At 40.4% G+C, this 21,115-nt stretch overlaps 1 protein-coding gene across 2 annotated transcripts; it reads right to left on the reverse strand.

The window, feature by feature from the left end:
• Positions 1-687: 687 nt before the first annotated feature.
• On the reverse strand, positions 688-18,765 carry LOC123518773. Of its 2 annotated transcripts, none has more exons than XM_045279786.1 (6): positions 18,688-18,765; positions 16,821-17,036; positions 15,863-16,066; positions 12,200-12,340; positions 10,623-10,811; positions 688-4,405 (listed from the first exon to the last, which is right to left on the reverse strand). In XM_045279786.1, exons 2-6 carry the CDS (start codon positions 17,031-17,033, stop codon positions 1,271-1,273), a joined length of 3,882 nt encoding a protein of 1,293 aa, XP_045135721.1. In that variant the 5' UTR covers positions 17,034-17,036; positions 18,688-18,765; the 3' UTR covers positions 688-1,270. The 2 variants fall into 2 exon arrangements, with proteins under 2 accessions (XP_045135721.1, XP_045135714.1); XM_045279779.1 differs by having other exon boundaries at positions 15,863-16,105.
• Between the last annotated feature and the right edge of the window lie 2,350 nt (positions 18,766-21,115).

Below are 21,115 nucleotides of genomic sequence, written 5' to 3' on the forward strand. Positions count from 1 at the left end.
CAAGTGAATTTGATGCAGTTGTGGTAAAATTTAACCAAGTTATAACTTAAGAAAAGTTACTGAGTTATGACCAACAGCATAATTACTCAGTTAGAATGAGTTACTATTAAATTAGATTGATTTAGAACCAATTAATGACTAAACCATAATGACTTATGTCATACAACTGTATTTGAACTACAAATTATGACAATTAAAATTGTCACAACAGAGATACAAACGAAAAGAGAGTTACAACTGAGTTAGGGCAGAGGTATGGAGATCCTTTGCCTGCTGCTGATTCTTCCACACACACACACTCCGCGTAGTGTAGTGGTTAGCACGCTCGGCTCACAACCGAGAGGATCTGGGTTCGAGTCCCGGAAAGCGGCGAGGCAAGTGGACAAGCCTCTTAATGTGTAGCCCCTGTTCACCTAGCAGTAAATAGGTACGGGCTGTAACTCGAGGGGTTGTGGCCTCGCTTTCCTGGTGTGTGGAGTGTGTTGTGATCTCAGTCCTACCTGAAGATCGGTCTATGAGCTCTGAGCTCGCCGTAATGGCGAAAGCTGGCTAGGTGACCAGCAGACGACCATGGTGAATTACACACACACACACACACACAAAAACACACACACACTCTCTCTCTCTCTCTCTCTCTCTCCACCAGTTCCATCCTTGGGCTGAGGAGAGGGGCAATGAAACAGAGCACATCTCAAGACATTTACTGGAAGAATCACTACAAATACTCACATATCACAGCTTGGTACAGAGACTAGACTACACACTTTAGACACACATTACACACTGACAAACACACTTAACTCTCTATGACACACATGCAAGTACAAACACCAGTGAGTGACGATAATAGTGGTAGCGAGGATGGTGGTGAGGGTGACAATAACTGAATAATGATAATGAGATGGTGAATAGTGATAATAAATATGATTGTACGAGTAAAATAAGGTGAAAAATTGTAATGATTGAGATTATAACACTGAGGTGATGAAATGAAATTACTGATGGTAATGATAATAATGCTGATGGTAATAATAAATGTGGAATAAAAATAATATGGTCACTATCAACACAACCATGAAAATGTTGGTGATAAGAAAGAAAATTTTAATAAACAAGATAACACTAATGATAGTGAAAAGACAAAATGCAGAGATAATAATAATAATAATAATAAATATAATGACACTGACAATAACAGTAATGGAAAAAATTATAATGACAATAAAAATCACTATCAATAAACAATGATAATGAATTAAACCAAGGCCATTTATTGTGACAATGAAGTAGGGATGTGTTCTCCCATCACTATATAAAGATGAGAGGCACAGTCGTCAGCCTCAGGTAAAACAATATACACCTGAGAGGGAATGCTGGAACTGGTGGAGGAGGAGGAGGAGGAAGAGAAATCACCATTCCCTCCTACCACCTCCTCCTCCTTCACCACCAAATATTTCTCAGGAATGCTTAAGGACTCTGCAATAGGATCAGGCAGGATCTCAATTGTAGGATATGAGAAATCTGGGTTTGCACAAGTGTCCTTTTCTTGCAAGCCAATGGTATCCTTGGAGTCCTTGGGCAGTTCCTGCATCTTGGTGTGTCCTGTGTGGGATGTGGTGCCAAGGGTACTGATGGTGAGGACTATGGGGGTGTCCTTCTGGCCCTTGGCCTTGCCCTGTGTGATAGACGATGATGGTGATGATGGCGAGGGCAGTGTTTGGGTGCAGGAGTCCACACAAGCAGCAGAATCCTCACTGACCAAGTCCTCCTGAAGGATCTCCTCAAAGGGATGATGTGGTAGTGGTGGAGGTGGTGGGGGTGCAGGGACTGGTACAGGTGTTGGGGTTCCCTGCAGGTTGCCCTTCACCACCAGGTGCCGCAATTTGGTCTGTTGTAACCGTGCTGCCTCTTCCCTGGGATGTGCCTTCCTGCGGTGCTGCCTGAGGGCACTGTGGTGCCTGAAGGAACTGGTACAGTGGGTGCAGGTGAAAGGTAGCTCCTCGTTGTGCAGGCGGCGGTGCAGCGTGTAGTGGTGGCGCAGGATGAAGCTGCTGCCGCACACCTCGCACACATAGTCCCGCGCCCCTGTGTGGCGTACCATGTGCTGCCGCAGCGTGGCAGGGCTGCGGAAGGCCATGGGGCAGGAGGGGCACACATGGGGCCGCTCGCCACTGTGCACTCGCAGGTGGCGTCGGAATGAACTGTTCACTGAGAATTCCTGGGAGCAGACGGGGCAGCGGTGTGGCCGCTCCCCTGTGTGGGTCACTTGGTGCTTCTTAAGGTCACTGGCCCGCCGTGTGGTGTAGGGGCACAGGTCGCAGGTGAAAGTGACTCCTGCACCCACGCCATGACTCCCCACGTGGTACCGAAAACCGGTTGCTGATGAAAACTTCCTGCCGCAGTATTCACACACAAACTTGTACTGTGCCTCCTCCTGCCGGGACACTGGGTCTCCACTCTGCTGAGCATCTTCCTGGGGCACTTTTGTCCTGGGGAACTTCCCTGGGCGGGTACTGGACCTGCTAATCTGGGCATTCCGTGCTTTTTCTGAAGGCTTGCGTCGCCTCTTCCCCAGGGCAGCGAGAGGCAGGTCTTGGAATGTATCAGATGCTTTCTTGCTTGTCCCAGTGTCTTGTCCTTTCCTCTGCCCCTTGGAATCCTCTGGGGTATGCTGCATCTTGAGAACTGTGGGTGCAGCTGCACTGGGTAGTGAGGACACCTGCACCTCAACACTGGACGAAACTGAGAAGTTCTTTCGTGTAAACTTTTCAGAAATGTTTGAGTTGTGAGAGTCTGGCTTTGCTGTGAGAGGATCTGGGGAGAGGAGAGTGAGGTGCTGGGGACTGAAAGGGCTGTGAGATTTGGTGGTGGGCGGTGGAGTCCTGTGTGGTTGTGTGTTGACTGGGGGAACCACTGGAGGAATAATGACATCCTTACTAACAGGAGTGTCCATATAATCCTTCATGTCAAAATAGGATAATCTGGTGGTGCTCACAGGAGGCAGAGAGAGGGGAGAGTGACTGGACAGGGCCATGGGGGGAGTGGAGAGTGGTGGAGTGGTCAGTACAACAGTCTGAGGGGTGGAGAGGGAAGTGGGAGGGGAGGAGAGTGGTGAGGGAGTGGAAAGGGCAGGAGTGGGGGAGGAGAGGATGAGGGATGGTGGAGATGAGAGAGGTGGAGGAGTGGAGAGTGATGTTGGAGGGGAGGAGAGGGATGGAGGAATAGAGAGGGAGGGGGATGGTGTGGAGAGGGAAGGAATATGAGATCCCAGTACTAATGACTCTGAAGAAGGACTCGGCATGTTTACCTCACCATTAACATTACCATCACACTCCTTCACCATCTCACTCCCTTTCCCTTCCTGGCCCAGAGAGTGAAGGAGCAAATCAGTGCCAGACACATGAGGCACTGTATCTCTGGCACTGACAGATGCCACTGCATTCCTACTGGTGGAGATCAGGCTCGTGGACAGTGGCAACTTAGTCATTGTATAATTCATGGAGATAAGACAATCTAGGCTACTGATAGAAGACACTGGAAGAGTGGTTGTGTTGGCTGTGGAGACTGGTAACATAACATCACTGAGAGACACTGGGAAGGCTGGAAGAGGGCTGTTTATAGAGATGAGGGACTCAGGAGTACTGGTAGATACTGGAAGTGACAATGTCCTGTCCCTGGAACATACTGGAAGCATGGTAGCACCTGAACTGATGCTGCTGGAGGTTCGGCTCAGCATAACCTCGCTACTAGAATTTGATGGTTCACTGGACATTGTATGCAGCATAACAGCATCACTGGAGCTGACTTGGGGTGCTGTGTGAGTCGCACAAGACATTGCAGCATTAATGACTGCATCACCGTTCATGAGACCAACGCTGCTGCATGTCTTCACTGCCTTTGTTCCCGTGTCAGAAGGTGGATTAACAGATTCTAGCTTCACACCTCGACTCCATACCCACAACCCTTCTCCTGGGGGCTTGTGTAGTGTCACCTCCACAGCACAGCATCCATTAGTGTTCTGAGGCCCAGCCGGGGGAAGCAGAGTGCCGAGGTGGCCCATGCAAACCTCGCACAACAAACGCAGTCCTCTGGCTCTGACTCCGTGGCACTCGTAGAAATCAAGATACATGTTGTCGTAATACCGTTCTTCCTCCTCTTCTTCCAGGGTGTCAAATTCCCCATCTCCACTGCCATAGGTAAAGTCTTCTTCCACATTAGCCACACCATCCAAACCATCCACCATAACCCATCCATTTGCTTCTGTTTGGTCCCGTCTATCTCCATGAGGAAAGCCCATATGTCCTCTTGTGGTGATGCCATGATGTGGTGAGTGACGGTAGTGGTGGTTGTGGTGGTTTGGTGGTGGTGGAACCTTGCACAAGCCATCCCTTGAATCTCTGCCGCCCTGGAAGAAAACGGGCTTGGTCAGTGCTGCAAGGTACTTCACTCCCATCACCATCACCATCACCATCACCATCACCACCACCACCACCATCACTACCACTACCACTACAACAACAATTTTTCATTTATTATTTTTATTCATTCTTTTTATGTTGCCTTGAGCCTCTATACCTTTAGGCCATTTCTGAAGCCTGCTGGTTTGTTCAGATTCAGTGCTCAGTAAGTAGTGGTGAATTTGTTGAGAACATTAAAGAAAGGAGGAGGAGGAATGATCATTGCCAGTCTTATGAGCTTTTTTTTTTGAGAGAGAGAGAGAGAGAGAGAGAGAGAGAGAGAGAGAGAGAAAGAGAGAAAGAGAGAGAGAGAGAGAGAGAGAGAGAGAGAGAGAGAGAGAGAGAGAGAGAGAGAGAGAGAGAGAGAGAGAGAGAGAGAGAGAGAGAGAGAGACGGATAGAAAAAAAGAAAAAAACAGAAACGACAGTACACAAGGAATCAAATATGGAAACAAACAAACAAATAAATAAACACAACACACACACACACATCTGGATCTTAAAAAAAAAAAAAAAAAAAAAAACTTTTTATAAAGTCCCACGTCAAAGATTGCTTTGAAAAATTACAAACCTAGGTGGTTCACAAGGAAAAGTACTGGATTGGATAACAGACAGAAATGAGAACAGTGATAAATGGTGAGGAATCAAAATGATGCAGAGTTATAAGTGAAGTTCCATAGGGAACAGTTCTGGCCCCTGTAATGTTCATAGTGTATATCAATGATATTGTTGATGAGGTGGACAGTTATATGAGCTTATTTGCAGATGACGCAAAGTTACTGAAACAAATGGAAAATGATATGGATTGTGAAATGCTACAGAAAGACTTGAATAAGATATAAAAGTGGAGCAAGAAATGGGAGATTGAATTTAATGCAACAAATTGCAAACTGATAGAACTAGGGAAAAGCAAAAGAAGACAGAAGAAATTTTACACTATGGGAGGGATAGAAATTCAGTAAACAAAAGAGGAGAAAGACCTGGGTATTACAATAAATGACAATTTATCACCGGAAAAACACATCAGCAACATAGTTGGGTAACATAAGAGTTACTATGAAAAATGAAATGGGCATTTACCTGTATAGATGAAGAGATGAAAAAAAACTAACAGAATACGTACATGATTTGACCTAAACTAGAATATGCTACAAATATATGGTCACCACATAATAAGAAAGATATAAGGAAGATAGAAAGGATTCAAAGTGTTGCAACCAAAATGGTTCCAAGTTTGAGAGACCAAATGTATGAGGATAGATTAAGATATTAAAACCTCCAACATTGCAACATAGGAGAGAAAGAGGAGACATAATTGCCATACACAGGGCATGGAAGGGGATAGACATAGTTGACAAAGAAGACCTATTGGTGTGGGACTTGAAGAAATACAAGGGAACACAGCATGAAATTGAAAATGACTGTATGTAGAAGAGACATTAAGAAATATAGTTTTCCAAAACAGAAGCATAGAAATATAGAACAATTTGGATGAAACAGTAGTTCAAGCAAGCAATATTCATGACTTTAAGGCTAAACTGGATGACTATAGGTATGGAGACAGGACAACACAAGCATAGCTATTTTCCTGTAAAACACAACTAGGTAATATGCACACGCACACGTGCAGTGGCCTGGGCAAGTAGTGTGGACTCGTTCTCATGAAATCAAGTGTTAGAGAATCATGAGTAAAGAAGAGATTCCATCTAAATGCAAGTATGAGACTAGGGAAAGAATGAAAGAAGAAGATGAATATGTTGATGAGGGAGTAAACGCATTTGAAGGTTTCGATACGGCAAATACTTCACTATTCAAGAGAGTGTTGACTATTGAACATAAACTAGATAAATGGATAAGGGAGAGTATGGGAATGAAAGAGAATGAAAAACAGGAAAAAGTTTAAAAAACTGAGAGAAAGGATAAAAAAGTGGAAGAAAACAAAGCTAGGCTAAGAGCAGAAAACGAAGAACTGAAAAAAAGGAAGTAGCTAATTACAAGAAGCAGATGGAAGGACTCGGTAAAGCCGAGAAAGAAAAAGAGAAGCTGAAACATTTAGTATACAAAGAAGAGGAAAGAGTACAGAATGTGATTAAAAAAGAAGTACAAGCATGGAAAGTCCAAGATAAGAAAGATAAGGATGATTTTCAGGAGGTGATTCAAGAACTAAAAGGAAGAGATGAAAATATGACAAACAAAATGATAGGAGTCCTCAAGACAAAAGAAAATCTAGTTAGAGAAATTGCAGAAAAAAAGAGTGTAATCGTATTTGGAAAAAAGAAAAAATATAAAATATAGACCAAGAAGAGAAAAAGAAGAAATGAAATCAGTCAAAGACCTACTAAAAAATCTAAATGACAAAGATAGGCAGAACTTAGAAGAGGAAGTAGAAGAAATAAACAGAATGGGACCATATCAAGAAGGAAAAACGAGACCAATTAAAATACTACTAAAATCACAAGCAGCAACAGAAGAAATATTATACAGAACAACTAAATTCAGAGAAACAGAAGGTTGCATATATATATATATATATATATATATATATATATATATATATATATATATATATATATATATATATATATAAAATAGAAATGATGGAAGAAAGGAAGAGATACAATGAACTGGCAGCAGTAAGGGAAAAAATAATGAAAGGTCAGAAGAGGAAAAAAAGGCATTTTTTGGAGAATTCTAGGAGACAGGATAAGGAAATGGTATATAAAAGAGAAGGAAGAGGAAAAAGTGGAACAAGTTTAACTAAAAGTGATAAAGGCAAGAGACTAAAAATGATGTATACGAACATAGACGGGGTTTTATCAAGTAAATTAGAATTAAGAGATTACATAAAGAAAGAAAATCCGGATATTGTATGCCTGGCTGAAACAAAACTAAATGAGGCAATCAAAATAGACTTGGATAATAGGTATAATGTATGGAGGAGAGACAGAGTGGGTAAAGGAGGAGGAGGAGTCATGATAATGTTAAGGAAGGAGATAGTGATAAACCAAGTGGAATGTGGGAAAGGAAAAGCAGAAGTACTGTATGTTAAGATGCATATTAATAAAAAGAGTTAACAATCATTGTAATATATGCACCACCAAAACAAATTCATGGACCAATCAAGAATATAAAGACATGATAGATGACACAATAAGGAGTCTAATGAGAATCATTAAAGAAAGGAGAAAAGTGATATTAGTAGGAGATTTCAACTGTAAAGAAGTGGACTGGGAAAATTATGAAAGTGGTATGGGGGAAGAAGCCTGGGGAGAAAGATTCCTGAACTTAATGATAGATAATATGATGGACCAGAGAGTAAAGGAATGTGCAAGATTCAGAGGAAACAATGAGCCGGCGAGATTGGACCTAGCTTTTACAAGGGGTATACAAATGAATGATGATATAAGATATAAGTGCCCATTGGGAAAGAGTGATCATGTAATAGTAGAAATGGATATAGAAGAGGGAAAAGAAGATAGAGACCGATTAAATTATAGAAAGGCTGATATTGAGAATCTCAAGAACTATTTCAGATACGCTAACTGGGAGGAAATGGAAAACTCTGAGAAGGTGCAAGAGAAATATAACTTATTTTTGGAAATATACAAAACAGGAGTCAGGGAATATGTCCTGAAATATAGACCTAAGGTAGAAGGAAAGAAAGATTGGTTTAACGCCAAGTGTGCCAGGGCATAGGAGAAAAGGGATGGAGCATGGAAAAGGTGGAGGAGAAATAGAAATGCAGTAAATAAGGTAAACTTCAAGATAGCAAGAAATGAATATGTTAAAGTGAGGAAGGAAGAAGAGAGGATCTATGAAAAGGACATAGTCAAAAAATGCAAGGAGCAACCAAAATTGTTCTACAGATTCATAAACGGAAAGATAAGACAAAAAGAAACAATAGAAAGGTTAAAAGGAGAAAATGGGATGGTGAAAGATCCAAAAAGTATGGCAGAACTGTTGAATAATAAGTTCCAGGTCTTTACTCGGAATCCAAATTTGAAAGACCACAGGGTAATAGAGAGACCATCTATATGGAAGAGATTAAAGTAACCAAGCTTGAAATTAAAGAATTAATGAAGGAACTGGATGAAGAAAAGGCAATGGGACCGGATGAAGTCTCAGGCAGAATACTGAAAGAATGTAGGGAAGAACTAGCAAGTCCTATATACAACATCATAAAATGCTCAATAAAAAATGGAACAGTACCAGTAGAATGGAAAAAAGCTGAGGTGGTTCCCATATATAAGAGTGGAAGGAAGGAAGAACCTCTAAATTACAGACCAGTATCACTAACTAGTGCAGGGGTTCTCAAACTGGGGTTTGCAAACCCCCAGGAGTTCACAAGAAGATTTCTAGGGGTACTTAGATGGCTGACGAAAAACATATTTAAAATTTAAATAGTGGTAGTTGTGGATTATGAAATTCAGTGCTAGCTGAATGTCATTAAAATTTGAATAATTTTATAATATCCTTTGCATAATTATTGTACTTTAATGAGTTAGTCAATAAATTGCCATTCTGTTCATTGTCAGATTATTGGGGGTTTGGGAAGATGGTCTTATAACTCAGGGGGTACTCAACAAGAAAAAGTTTGAGAACCCCTGAACTAGTGTAATATGTAAGATGTGTGAAAAAGTTATAAAGAAACAATGGATCAAGTTCCTTGAAGACAACAAATTATTATCAAATAGCCAATTTGGCTTTAGAAAAGGTCGGTCGTGTGTAACAAGAGAGAGAGAGAGGATGGGTTGGTTGTATTTACTTGGATTTAAAAAAGGCATTTGATAAAGTGCCACATACAAAGTTACTGTGGAAATTAGAGGAGAAGGGTGGTTTAAAAGGAAACACATTGAGATGGATGGAAAATTATTTGAGGGGAAGAGAAATAAGGACGGTAGTCAAAGATATGAAGTCCAAGTGGAGAGCAGTAGAAAGCGGAGTGCCACAGGGTAAGTATTGGCGCCAATACTTTTTCTCATTTATATAAATGACATGCCAGAAGGAGTGAAGAGCTACATAAATCTGTTTGCGAACAATGCGAAACTGTGCAGAGTTATAAAGCAAAAAGAGGATTGTGAAATACTGCAAGAAGACCTAAATAAGATCTGGGAATGGAGTAAAGAGTGGGAGATGGAATTCAATGTGGACAAAAGCCATGTCATGGAAATGGGAAAGAGTGAAAGATGACCAGTGGGAATCTATAAGATGGGAGATGGAGTAGAACTGGAGAAAGTAAAAAAGGAAAAGGATTTGGGAGTGACGATAGAAGAAAATAATCAACCGGCAAGCCATATTGATAGAATTTTCAGAGACACATAATTTGCTAAGGAATATTGGAATAGCATTTCACTACATGGACAAAGAAATGATGAAGAAACTGATAAGTACTATAATAAGACCCAGATTGGAATATGCAGGAGTAGTGTGGACCCCTCACAAAAAGAAACACATAAGGAAGTTGGAGAGACTACAAAAAATGGCTACAAGAATGGTCCCAGAACTTGAAGGGATGACATATGAGGAGAGACTAAAGGCTATGGATCTTCCAACATTGGAGCAGAGAAGGGAGAGAGGGGATCTCATACAAGTTTATAAATTGATAAACGGAATGGACCAAGTGGACAATGAGTATCTGATCCTGAGAGAAGAATATGCCAGTTGAAGCACAAGATCACATAGTAAGAAGCTGAGGAAGGGAAGATGTGTAAGAGATATTAAAAAGCATAGTTTCCCGCAAAGATGTGTTGAGACGTGGAACAGTTTGAATGAAGAAGTAGTGTCTGCAACGAGTGTGCATAGTTTTAAAGTAAGATTGGATAAGTGTAGATATGGAGACGGGGCCACACGAGCATAAAGCCCAGGCCCTGTAAAACTACAACTAGGTAAATACAACTAAGTAAATACACACACACACACACACACTTTCACCACCTGTTAATCTTTCTCACAATTATAAAAAAACTTTGAAATGACATTTTTTCTACTAGTCTCCTTTTTGTATATGTTTGTAGTTTATGAAAGATTACATTATCTTCATTTTACTTTTATGTCCTTTGAAAAAAAAACTTACTAAAGATCTGCATGTTAACAAAAACACCCATAGGAGTAAAAGGATAAAAAAAATACCACAAAGAACTCAAAAAGACCTTAAAAAGGCTCTTACCTCCAGATCATTATCACTGCCAAGGTCATTCCCATCTTCTGTTCTAGTTGCACCTCTGCCCCTGCCCCTGCCACCCTTGCCACGGCCCCTTGTGTCCTCCACGCGGCCCTTCCAGCCCCGGCCCCGGCCCCGGCGCCTAGCAGAGGACTGGGACATCTGCACACACCGCAGGCACCTCGGCTTCAGCATCTGACCAGGGTCAGAAGATAACAGTCTGCTACAGGAGAGTTGAATCCTTCTTACTGCTAATGTTCTTTTTAACAGCAGTGTTAAATGTATTTTTTATAATTTTCTTTACAAATGTAAGAGGGATACTGAGCAAGAGAAGCAAAAACTAAAATGAATGAGGAATAACCTGACAGCTCAGGCTGGAAAGTGAGTGTGAGCCACAGTTCAGGCTGTGGGTACTTTAATGATTTCTCTTAACAGTTCCTGAGCTTGTACTGACGAATACAGTACACATTAGTTGTCTGTACTGAGATGCCTACTGACTAATATTAACTCAGCCTGTGTGTTGATGATACAGTAAAAGCAACTTTTACAGTACAATAGGCCATGTGGAAACACTATAGCCTACTGGACAGATAGATAATCCTGAAATATAAGTAAATCTACAGTTATTTATTATAAACCACACCATGCTCAGTGTGTTACTTAAACATCTTACCCCCCACCATAACAACTATCAGTCCATCACATCACTCACAACCACAACTTTCAGCTGGCTGAAACACTGCAATTCTTACTACACCACCATGCCTGAACTAAAGAATATAGTGAACTAATATTTTCCTATACGTAGTTTTCCATGCAATCTTTCATCTCATAACATTAAAATTGATTTTTGAGAATTTTTTTATGCCCCTAATTGCACACCATGGGTAAGACTACTGGAACCCTGTTGTGCATTCGACAGGTTAACATTTGGAGCGGCAAAAAATGTATTTTTTTCCCTTTCCCCTTTTTTTAAAGTAAGAAGGAAAAAAAGGGATTGGCAGCTTATTTTAATGTGTTTTTAGTACCAAAAGAGATTTCTTAGTATCATAAATAGGGATTTCTTTGTATTATAAGTGTTTATTGGTATATATAAAAAAATATTTATTGATATTAAAAAACGGGATTTACAGGAAATATAAAGTTAACTGATATCATATGGAATTTCTTGGTATTCTTAGAGGGTTTACTGGTAACAAAAGGGATTTCCTGGTTTTTTAAAAGGGACAGAAAAATAGGGCAGATCCCAGCTGCACAACAGCCAGCAATGTTTGAACAGAAGCTGGCAAAGTCCAAACATAATGCTTAAGTATACAAGAACGCACTCATCTTTTCTGTCTGAAGGTACTTGGAGCTTGCACAGTCTTTTCTTTTATGTAAGAGTGGTAATCTGGCCAAGGGCAACAGAAATTAATAGACAAAAAAGGCCCACTGAGATTCCAGTCCCTGAGCAGGTCTAAGAGAGTTACACAAAAGAATGGGATAAATGTCTTGAAACCACCCTCTTAAAAGCATTCAAGTCATAGGAAGATGAAAATACAGAAGCAGGCACGGAGTTCAAGAGTATACAAGAGGTCACTCACCTTGTCTGTCCGTGGGTACTTGAGTCTCAGGCGCTGGATAGTCTCGAGAAACTTGGTCCTCACGTCAGTCTTGGATTCAGTTAGTGTTTGGTGCAGCTCGTCAATGATATCCAAGAGCCGGTAACAGTTCTTACACACCACCTGGTAGGAAGGGAACAGTATTATACTGGCTGTAGTCTGTCTAAACTTCTTGGGTGTCTCAGTGTTGTCCAAAATATTGTTCCTTTCTACCGTGGGCTGACAGGGCTATGAGTGTGAGTGATGTGTGGGTTTGCTGGCCTTGTATGTAGACAGATAGATTATTATTTCTATTATTTTGTTACTATTATTAAGTACTATTATTATTATTCACTTGATTTTTCATGAGTTAAAGAGTTTTGCTAATTGCATAAATAAAACCAGAGAGAGAGAGAGAGAGAGAGAGAGAGAGAGAGAGAGAGAGAGAGAGAGAGAGAGAGAGAGAGTATTTACCTAGTGCAGGGTTTGAGCAGGGCTCATAATGTCCTATCTTCAATTATCCAGTTTTTTCTTAAAGTTATGCATATTATATGCTGTAACAACTTCATTATTCAATGCATTAAACTTCTCCACTGTTCTGTGTGGAAAGCCGTATTTTCCAACATCTTTTACACGCTGCCTCATCCTGATTTTCTATACAAGACATCTTGTCCTTCCATCTTCTTTTGTCAACAGCACTAGGTCTTCCTTGTTTATCTTTTCAGTGCCATTGACTATCTTGTACATCGTTATTAGATCTCCTCATTCTCTTCTACCTTGTAAGGTTGGTAGTCCCACCTCCTTCAGCCGCTCTTCAAATGTTAAGTCCTTTAGTTACGGCACCATCTTTGTAGCAATCTTCTATATCTGTTCTAATCTTCTTATATCTTTTATAGAGCTCAGACACCACACCACAGCTGCATATTCAAGCTTTGGACATATCATGCTTGTGATGATTTTTTTCATCATATCTTTGTCCCTGAATTGAAATGCCACTCTTATTTTATATGATATACCAAATATCTTGCTTATGTGTTTTTCTGAGTTCAGATTTTCCTCACTCCGGATATTTTTGCTCTTTAGTCTTCATTACTTGTTCCTCTCCCATCAAATAGTCCCATACCAGTCTTCTTTTGCTCTTTCCTAGCTCCATTACATGATTTCTTGGCAATGAACTCAAATTTCCACTTCTCATTCCACTCATAGATCTTGTTTATATCATCTTGTAACAGCAGACAGTCCTCCCAGGTTTTGATTACTCTTAGTAGCTTTGCATCATCAGCAAATAAATTAATATAACTGTTTATTCCATTGTGAATGTCATTTACATAAATCTGAAACATAATGGGGACTAACATTTACCCTTGTGGCACTCTGCTTGTTACTTTACCCCAAGATGAGTATGTATCTCAGATCACAGTTCTCATCTTCCTGTCCTTCAAATAATCCCTTGTCCACTTTAACAAAGTTCCTCACAGTCCTCCTTTGTTCTCTAGTTTCCAAACTAGTCTTCCATGAGGGACTTCATCAAAAGCCTTGTTTATGTCCAGGTATACTGTGTCCACCCATCCATCTCTGTTATCCAATCCTTCTATCACTCTTGAGTAGAAGCTTAATAAATTTGACACACATGACCATCCTGTCCTGAACCCAAATTGTCTCTTTGTTATGACTTGTTCTTCTTCCAAATGTTTAACACATTTTTCTTTGATGATTATTTCAAACAACTTTCCCATAATGCTTGTAAGTGACACTGGTCTGCAATTTAATGGCTCAGTTGCCTTTCCCCATTTAAATTATCGGTATTACGTTGGCACCTTTCCATTCTAGTGGAACTTTCCCTTCATTTAGTGAACTTGTAATTATATCCCAAATTGGATCCAGTGGTGGTTCTTTACATTCTTTTAGCACCCACCCTGAAACACCATCTGGCCCCATTGCTTTTCTGGCATCCAAATTGTCCAATAATTTTCTAATATCTTCTTTGTGCACTGTGGTTTGCTATAATCCTTGGCAATGCAATGTCCTATTTGGTTCTGTAAGATCTTCTACAGTGAACACAGTTCTGAAGCTCTCATTCATTATTTCACATATTTCCTTCTCTGGTATGTCTTCCCTCTATAATTATTTTTTCTATTGTTTCTTTATTCTTCATTTTGCCATTTATAAATTTGTAGAAAGGTTTGCTTCGTCTTTGCTTTTATTCACCACACCTTTCTCAAAGTTTCTTCCTCTCTCCTTACTCTAATATATTCATTTCTCGCATCCCTGTACTGCCGTCTGTTATTGTCATTTCTCTGTTTTATGAGTTTCTTCCAAGCTTTATCTTTTGTCTTTTTAGCTTGTATGCATCTAGCATTGTACCAACCATGTATTTTTTTCTTAACTCTATACACAGGTACATATTTTTTCTATTCCTACATTACATTTCTGTAATTGTCTTTCCGTACATAATATTACTCCACACAATATCAGCAAAAAAATCCTTAATTTTTCAAAATCCGCTCTTGCATAATTTAATTTCTCTCCTTTGTAGTCATCTCTGTAACTTATCCCATCCTCCTCCTGTATTTGTATTGAAGGTGGTTCTGGTTTCTTTGTGAATACTAGGTCAAGCAATGATGGTTCTACTTGCCCCCTGTACCTTGTTGACTCCTCCACCCAATGATCCACTGTATTAACCATAATCAACTATAACACTTCCTCGCTCCACTGTCCAGCATTATTCATTACTTCCATCTCTCTCTCCAGTTTATTTTTTTTACAGTTAAAGTCTCCAACTAAAAGTATTCTTCCATCTCTTCTCAACATATTATTTAAGCACTTAATTACCTCTCTTTGCATGTCTTTATGTTCCTCAGTTCCCCATGTATTTGTCTTAGGTGGCACATATGTAACTATGATTTTCCTTTTTCCCAATTCCTTTGTTTTGATTGTTACTCCCATTACTTCCACCTTGCCCTCACCATATTGTACATCCTCCACACATATATTATCACGAACCATTATTAGCACGCCTTCTCCCCCTTTACCCTTCCCGTCTCTTCTCCAGCTATTGTATCCCTCTTCCTTAAAATTTACATGGATCTCCACTCTTAGTTTTGTTTTAACAATGCACATAACATCCGAGTTTTTCTCTTTCAAATAATCTTTAACCTCCAACATGCTGGACAACAACCCATTTATATTAGTATATGTCACTCTTAATTTCTTGCCTCCTCTACAACCTCCTTTTTCTTCCGTAGATACCACTTCTTTAGTCTCACATCCAGAACCCTCCAGTAGAACATTTTTTCTTGATCTCCATCCTTTTTCTTGTTTTATTTTATTTTATCATTTATTTATTTTTTTTAGCTTAATTTTTTAGCATTTTCTCTTTTTCCCTCTCCTCTAAGTTCATATCTCTTTTTATCCAAATATCTATATGTTCAGTATCATCGGCCAGCTTCCCTATCCTTGTCATAATTTCCTTCACTGCCACTTGGGATCTCATTCTCACTTTCATTGGTCTCCTAAACCCCCTTACTAAATCTTCCCAACCTAATCACTTCCTCCACCCTCTGGTCCAGCTCCTGTGTGTTGTTCTGTGTGTGTCTACCAATCTAAAAATCACAAAAGACTGACCAGCACATCAGCACACAGACACATTACAAGTCACCAAGTCACCTCTGAGTGTAGCTGCCCTGTGTCCAGCTTGTAGCCCAGCACCTCTGTTAGCAGTACCAGCAGTGGGGCATGGGAGTGGTTCATGGATGACCTCACACTCTTGTAGTTGCTGTCTGCCACAGAGCCACAGCATACGAAACACAGCTGCCCCCTGTCTGCTACTGCTGCTACCTCCCCATCCTGCTGCTGTTGTAGTTGTTGTTGCTGTAGTGATGGTGGTGGTGGTTGTAAGTTGTTATCCCTCTGAAGTAAATTGTTATTGTTATTGTTTTTTCTAGTTACTAATGACATTTTAATATTCTTACTGTGAATATATAATGTGATTAAAATTGACAGTTAAAGAATAAGAATATGAACAAAAAACTGAAAAAAAGACAAATGTAATTATTAACATTAGCCAAAAAACAGCTGACATTCTACTAAGAAACAGTTCCACTAACCTAACCTTATTTTACCTCACCTAACACAACCTTCTCTTCTCTTCTCCTAGAGCAGTTTCCTTAGAGGGGTTGGTGCAAAGTATGAGTCTCCTCCAGCTTTTTCTTCCCTTTGCAGCTCCCTCTGTTGCCAGTCATCCTCTGCACTGCTACCACCACTTCATCTCTATCTCACTCTGCCTTCCCCTCCACCTTCCCTTCAAGGCTTCTCTCCATGCTTCTTTGATGAGTTCCTTTTCTTCTATTTCTTCTTTTTATGCAAGAGGGAAAACCTAGCCCAAGGACAACAAAAACGATCAAACAAAAAGGTCCGTTTAGCTGCCAGTCCCTGAACAGATCCGAGAGAGTTGGTGTTCTCTTACTATTTAACCAAACCCTCTAAGTGTTCACCTCATCACTTCTCCACTCAACCTAACCTAACTCAACACAACTTCATCGTGCCAAACTTTAAACCTAACCTCACTAAACCATTTAATTATTCATCTTATCACCTCTCCACTAAACCTAACCTCTCACCTCACCTGTGTATCAGTGATGAAGGAGGCAGGCCCTGAAGGCCCCCCGAGTGACACAGTGCCATCCCCCTCCCCCACAAAGGCTGGGTGGGGTGGAGGGAGGGCCTGGGATGGGGTGGTGGAAGGGGGGAGACCTTGGGGTTGAGTGGTGGTGGGGGAGAACCCGTCATACACAACCTCTGGGGAGTCGTTCGCTCTGTCGTCCCATTTCTCTGCCATCACCTTGGGATTAATGGGTTGTTAAGGGTGAAAAGGTGGTTCATTCCTTTTCTATTTTCTATGTAAGAGGGGATGGAAGAATAATGATAGGATGTCTACATTTAGTACTTTGATATTTGGTTACTAAGTAATAGTGATGGAAAGAGTAGTTGTTGTGGCCATGTCATATCTTTCTGGTGTTTTGTGAGTGCTATGAGAACATCGCTGCACTGAGTAATTGTTGTGTCTGTATAAATTATTTCTGGTATCAAAGTCTTGAGTATTATGAGTAAAATGGCCATGATGTGGATATATATATGTGAATTAAGGAGGAAGTCACCATAACAGACATATTACTTATGTGTCATATGTGGGTTGATGAGTACATTGCTGTAATGTCTATATATTTTATTGAGTGTTACATTTGAGCTAATTGAGTAGTTCATCATAACGCAAATATATATATTGTCCAGTGAAGAGAACAAAAATCCTTTGTGAGTAAATTTATGTGTTCATGTATGAAGATTGCAGTTATTTTCACATGTGGTATATGTATATTTGAAGGGTGCTGATTGCTGGAGATGTATTGGATGTGTATGTATTAATAGTAATTATTAAGTAAAGGGAAAATTTAATTGCAGTGTCTTTAACCAGTTGCTAGAGAAGTATGCAACATTGTGCAACAGATCAGACTACGACAATAGCATCTCCTCATGAAGCAGTAAAATACTGACATTTCGTGATGAAGTAGTTTATAAACAACAAGTTTTTTTGTGATTTTATCTGGCAACCGGCCTTACACAAGCTCTCAAGATTTGGTAGGTGCCACCCAAAAATCACCATCTAGTTAGGTTTTGGTAAAGCCCTTAGGAGGTGGGTCTGGGAGCACAGCCTCCCAGCTAATTTAGATTAAGGGGGTTCACAGACTTTTTTGGAGGGCAAATTTTGCTAAATTTGTCTGCCCCCTAAAGCCCTGATTCCCCATGTGCTCCCAAGCTTGCTGAGGGAGGAAGGAGGGATATCTAAAAATACTTAAAAGAGGTGCTATTGGTAAGATTTACCAGGGACCTTAGAAAAAGCAGCACCAAGGCATTCAAAGGAAGGCTTGATAAGTTTCTGAGGGAAGTACCAAATAAGCCTCCTATTCCATAAAGTCCCAACCTTCAGGGTGCAGCATCCAACAGCTGCAGTGCATCAGAGTTCTAGAAAAGTGGTGGACTTGCAAGCTTAACATGACTAATGTGTTTATACTACGGTAGTGCTAGATTCTCGTCATTCTAGAACTAATTTAACACGCCTTATAAGAAGGTATTCGAGTTTCCTTGTTTTCGAAATCACTCTACCAGTTTAACAGATTGTAATGGAAATAAATGAGGATTACAAGAGTACTTTCATTATTATGCCGATAGTTTAATGAGGAAACCAAATCAGCAAAGAGATGAAACGCACTGAAGACACAACAAGTTTGATTGGTGGACTCTAAAGACAGTCCTGTGGAAGACAAACCAAACCATTTCAAAACACGAGCCACTCACTCAAACCACACAGAGGGAAGGACCAACACTCCCTCCTTTACTCTTCATTTCTTGGCCTCACACATCACACCTCTCATGCCCTGGAGCTGTGAGGCTTCCAGGGGACCACACGTACCCAGGGACAAAAGCTCTTGACCTACCAATAAGACAGAGAAGAGATATTGTTGAAAGATTCCCCGTGGTGCTCCCCTAACCTCAGTTTTGTTTATAAAGATGGCGGCAGTAAAAGCGGGGCCTTTAAACGCTAATATTTTGATCTTGACCTTAATCCTCCATTGACCAAATAATTTTCCACATCATGGAAAAAGAAAAAAAAGGAAAACTTCGTGTTCATATTGTTAAATGACCGCTATAATCAATAAAAATTTTCGGTTCGTTAACTCATATGTAATAAGAAATAATTAAGACGTCCTTGTGATCATAACTGCATGAAAGGAAATTCATATGGGGCTGCCTGCAGCCGTGAATTATTAAAGCAGCCGGCAGGTTTCACCCGATGGACCGATAGCATTCACACGATGAACAAGTGGAGAATAGCCGCTGATTGCATCAAACAAACGTGTCACTGGCTGGTTACTAGTTGCTGCTCGGACGAAGAATAAAGGCGGGTTCACACGTATCAATTTTCGACTGAAATTGCAAGCCGTAGTTTCCGACTGAATATCGGTGAGAGAGAGAGAGAGAGAGAGAGAGAGAGAGAGAGAGAGAGAGAGAGAGATCGCAAAACAGACCGACAGGTCTTGTTCAGTCGATATGTACTAAGTGTTGGAGTGTGAGGTAGAGCCAGAGAGACTAGATAATTCCTGAACCTCTAGAGGCGGTCTTGGCTATAGTTTTGCACCCTGGACGAAAAATCCATTGGCGGCTCTTCCCCTTCCCCGTCACCTATACACCCCCAATATTATTATATTAATAACATCAATAGATTATATCTATATATTATATATTTATTTGAAAGCAGAAGTTTGTGTTGTGTGGCCCAGTATGATAATAATGCAGAGGTGTCAGTCTATCCCCCTCCCCTCCCCTCCCGCTTGGTTTTCCTCTGACTGACACCCACTGCAGTGGCAGGTTGATTCCCTTCTCCCCTCCCCCCTCACCTTTTCTGACACACATACACAACCACTATAACTCTCACCAACAAGTTGATGCGATAATAGGGGTGCATCACCGCCCACTGCACCAACTTGACGTGGAAATGAGCGGTATTAAGGCCCGTATACACTACGCGTCATCACCCTGCCTCGTGAGGCATGACCAGTGTTGCCACCAAAATCTTAAGGAAAGCTGAAATTGGATACCAAAAAATCTGTAGAAATCTGTAGATTTCTAAAAGTGCCTTTATTAACATTATTTTCATACCCTAAAGCCTGAACTAGGTCTTCTACTAATTATTCAGTAGCCAATTTAACAGGATAATGCAAAGATGCTTCACACACCCTTTGTCAGTAGACTCATCTACAATTAATGAAAATTTATTTTCACTCAAACGTTGAATAAGTTGCTCATGATACTCCTTACCAGTTACATTATTGATTAGTCCAGTTGCTTTTGTTCGGCCACATTTAATATTTTCAGCAATCTTTGAATCTTTGCAAACAGTCTTCATTAATTTGGGCAGATGATCAGCTATAGACAAGGGTAAATCATGCTCTGCTATAAAGGCTGCTAATCTTAGTTCACCTTCTTTGACATTATCATCAGTTTTGTCAACCAGTAAGGTTGTAAGTGAGCTTTGACCCTGAATTGCCTTTGAGTTACCTATGTGTTTTTGTTTTCAGTGTGTCTTTTTAAATCTATTTTACCACCAGTCAATTTAAGGTGAACATTGCATACACTGCAGTAAGCAAAATTTTCTCCCTTTGAACCTTGTTTAACCCAGTGTTTTAGTTGAAGATCGGTTTCAAACTCTTTAGAATATTTCTGGGAATATATCTTCTTTTTGGCACCAGCTCTCCTCTCTTCCTGTGAATTATACCCCTCAAGATCACTGTCGTCCATGATGACACCTATGATAGAGAAGTTAAGAGAACACAGTTACACAACAGACCCACAAGAAGCTCATGTCAACCTGTGTATAAGATAAGCAGTTAATATTTACAAAAGCTCCACATGGCAGATATACAGTATATACATGTAGAACAAGTTACAAGCTTTCTAATGATATTATTGTCTCAATGAGATCTGCCCTACTTTTAGAACAAGGTTAGGTTAAATTAAGTCCCAGTTGTCTGCCACAGTTCTAGTTAGGTTAGGCTATGTCAGTAGGGGTGTGTGGCACCATGAATTAAAAATAACGGTAGATAACACCAAAACAGCGCCCATTATTTTAACATATGATGGTGGTAATGAATAACTTACACAAGAAGCAGGATGGTATGGACTCAGGAGTGCCTAACAAGAGGGTAGGCTAACAATGGTGAGGAGTGGCCTTGCCTATGAGGTACGGGTTGGGTGCAGACTGGACTGGCCCTATATAGGCAGTCACCATATCATGCCAAATACTGTGCCTATGAACGAAGCAGAGAATCCACAATAACCAACTACATTACAAGCAAGCCCATGCAC

Source organism: Portunus trituberculatus, chromosome 6, assembly GCF_017591435.1.
Source record: "Portunus trituberculatus isolate SZX2019 chromosome 6, ASM1759143v1, whole genome shotgun sequence".
In the NCBI taxonomy this organism is placed as follows: domain Eukaryota; kingdom Metazoa; phylum Arthropoda; class Malacostraca; order Decapoda; family Portunidae; genus Portunus; species Portunus trituberculatus.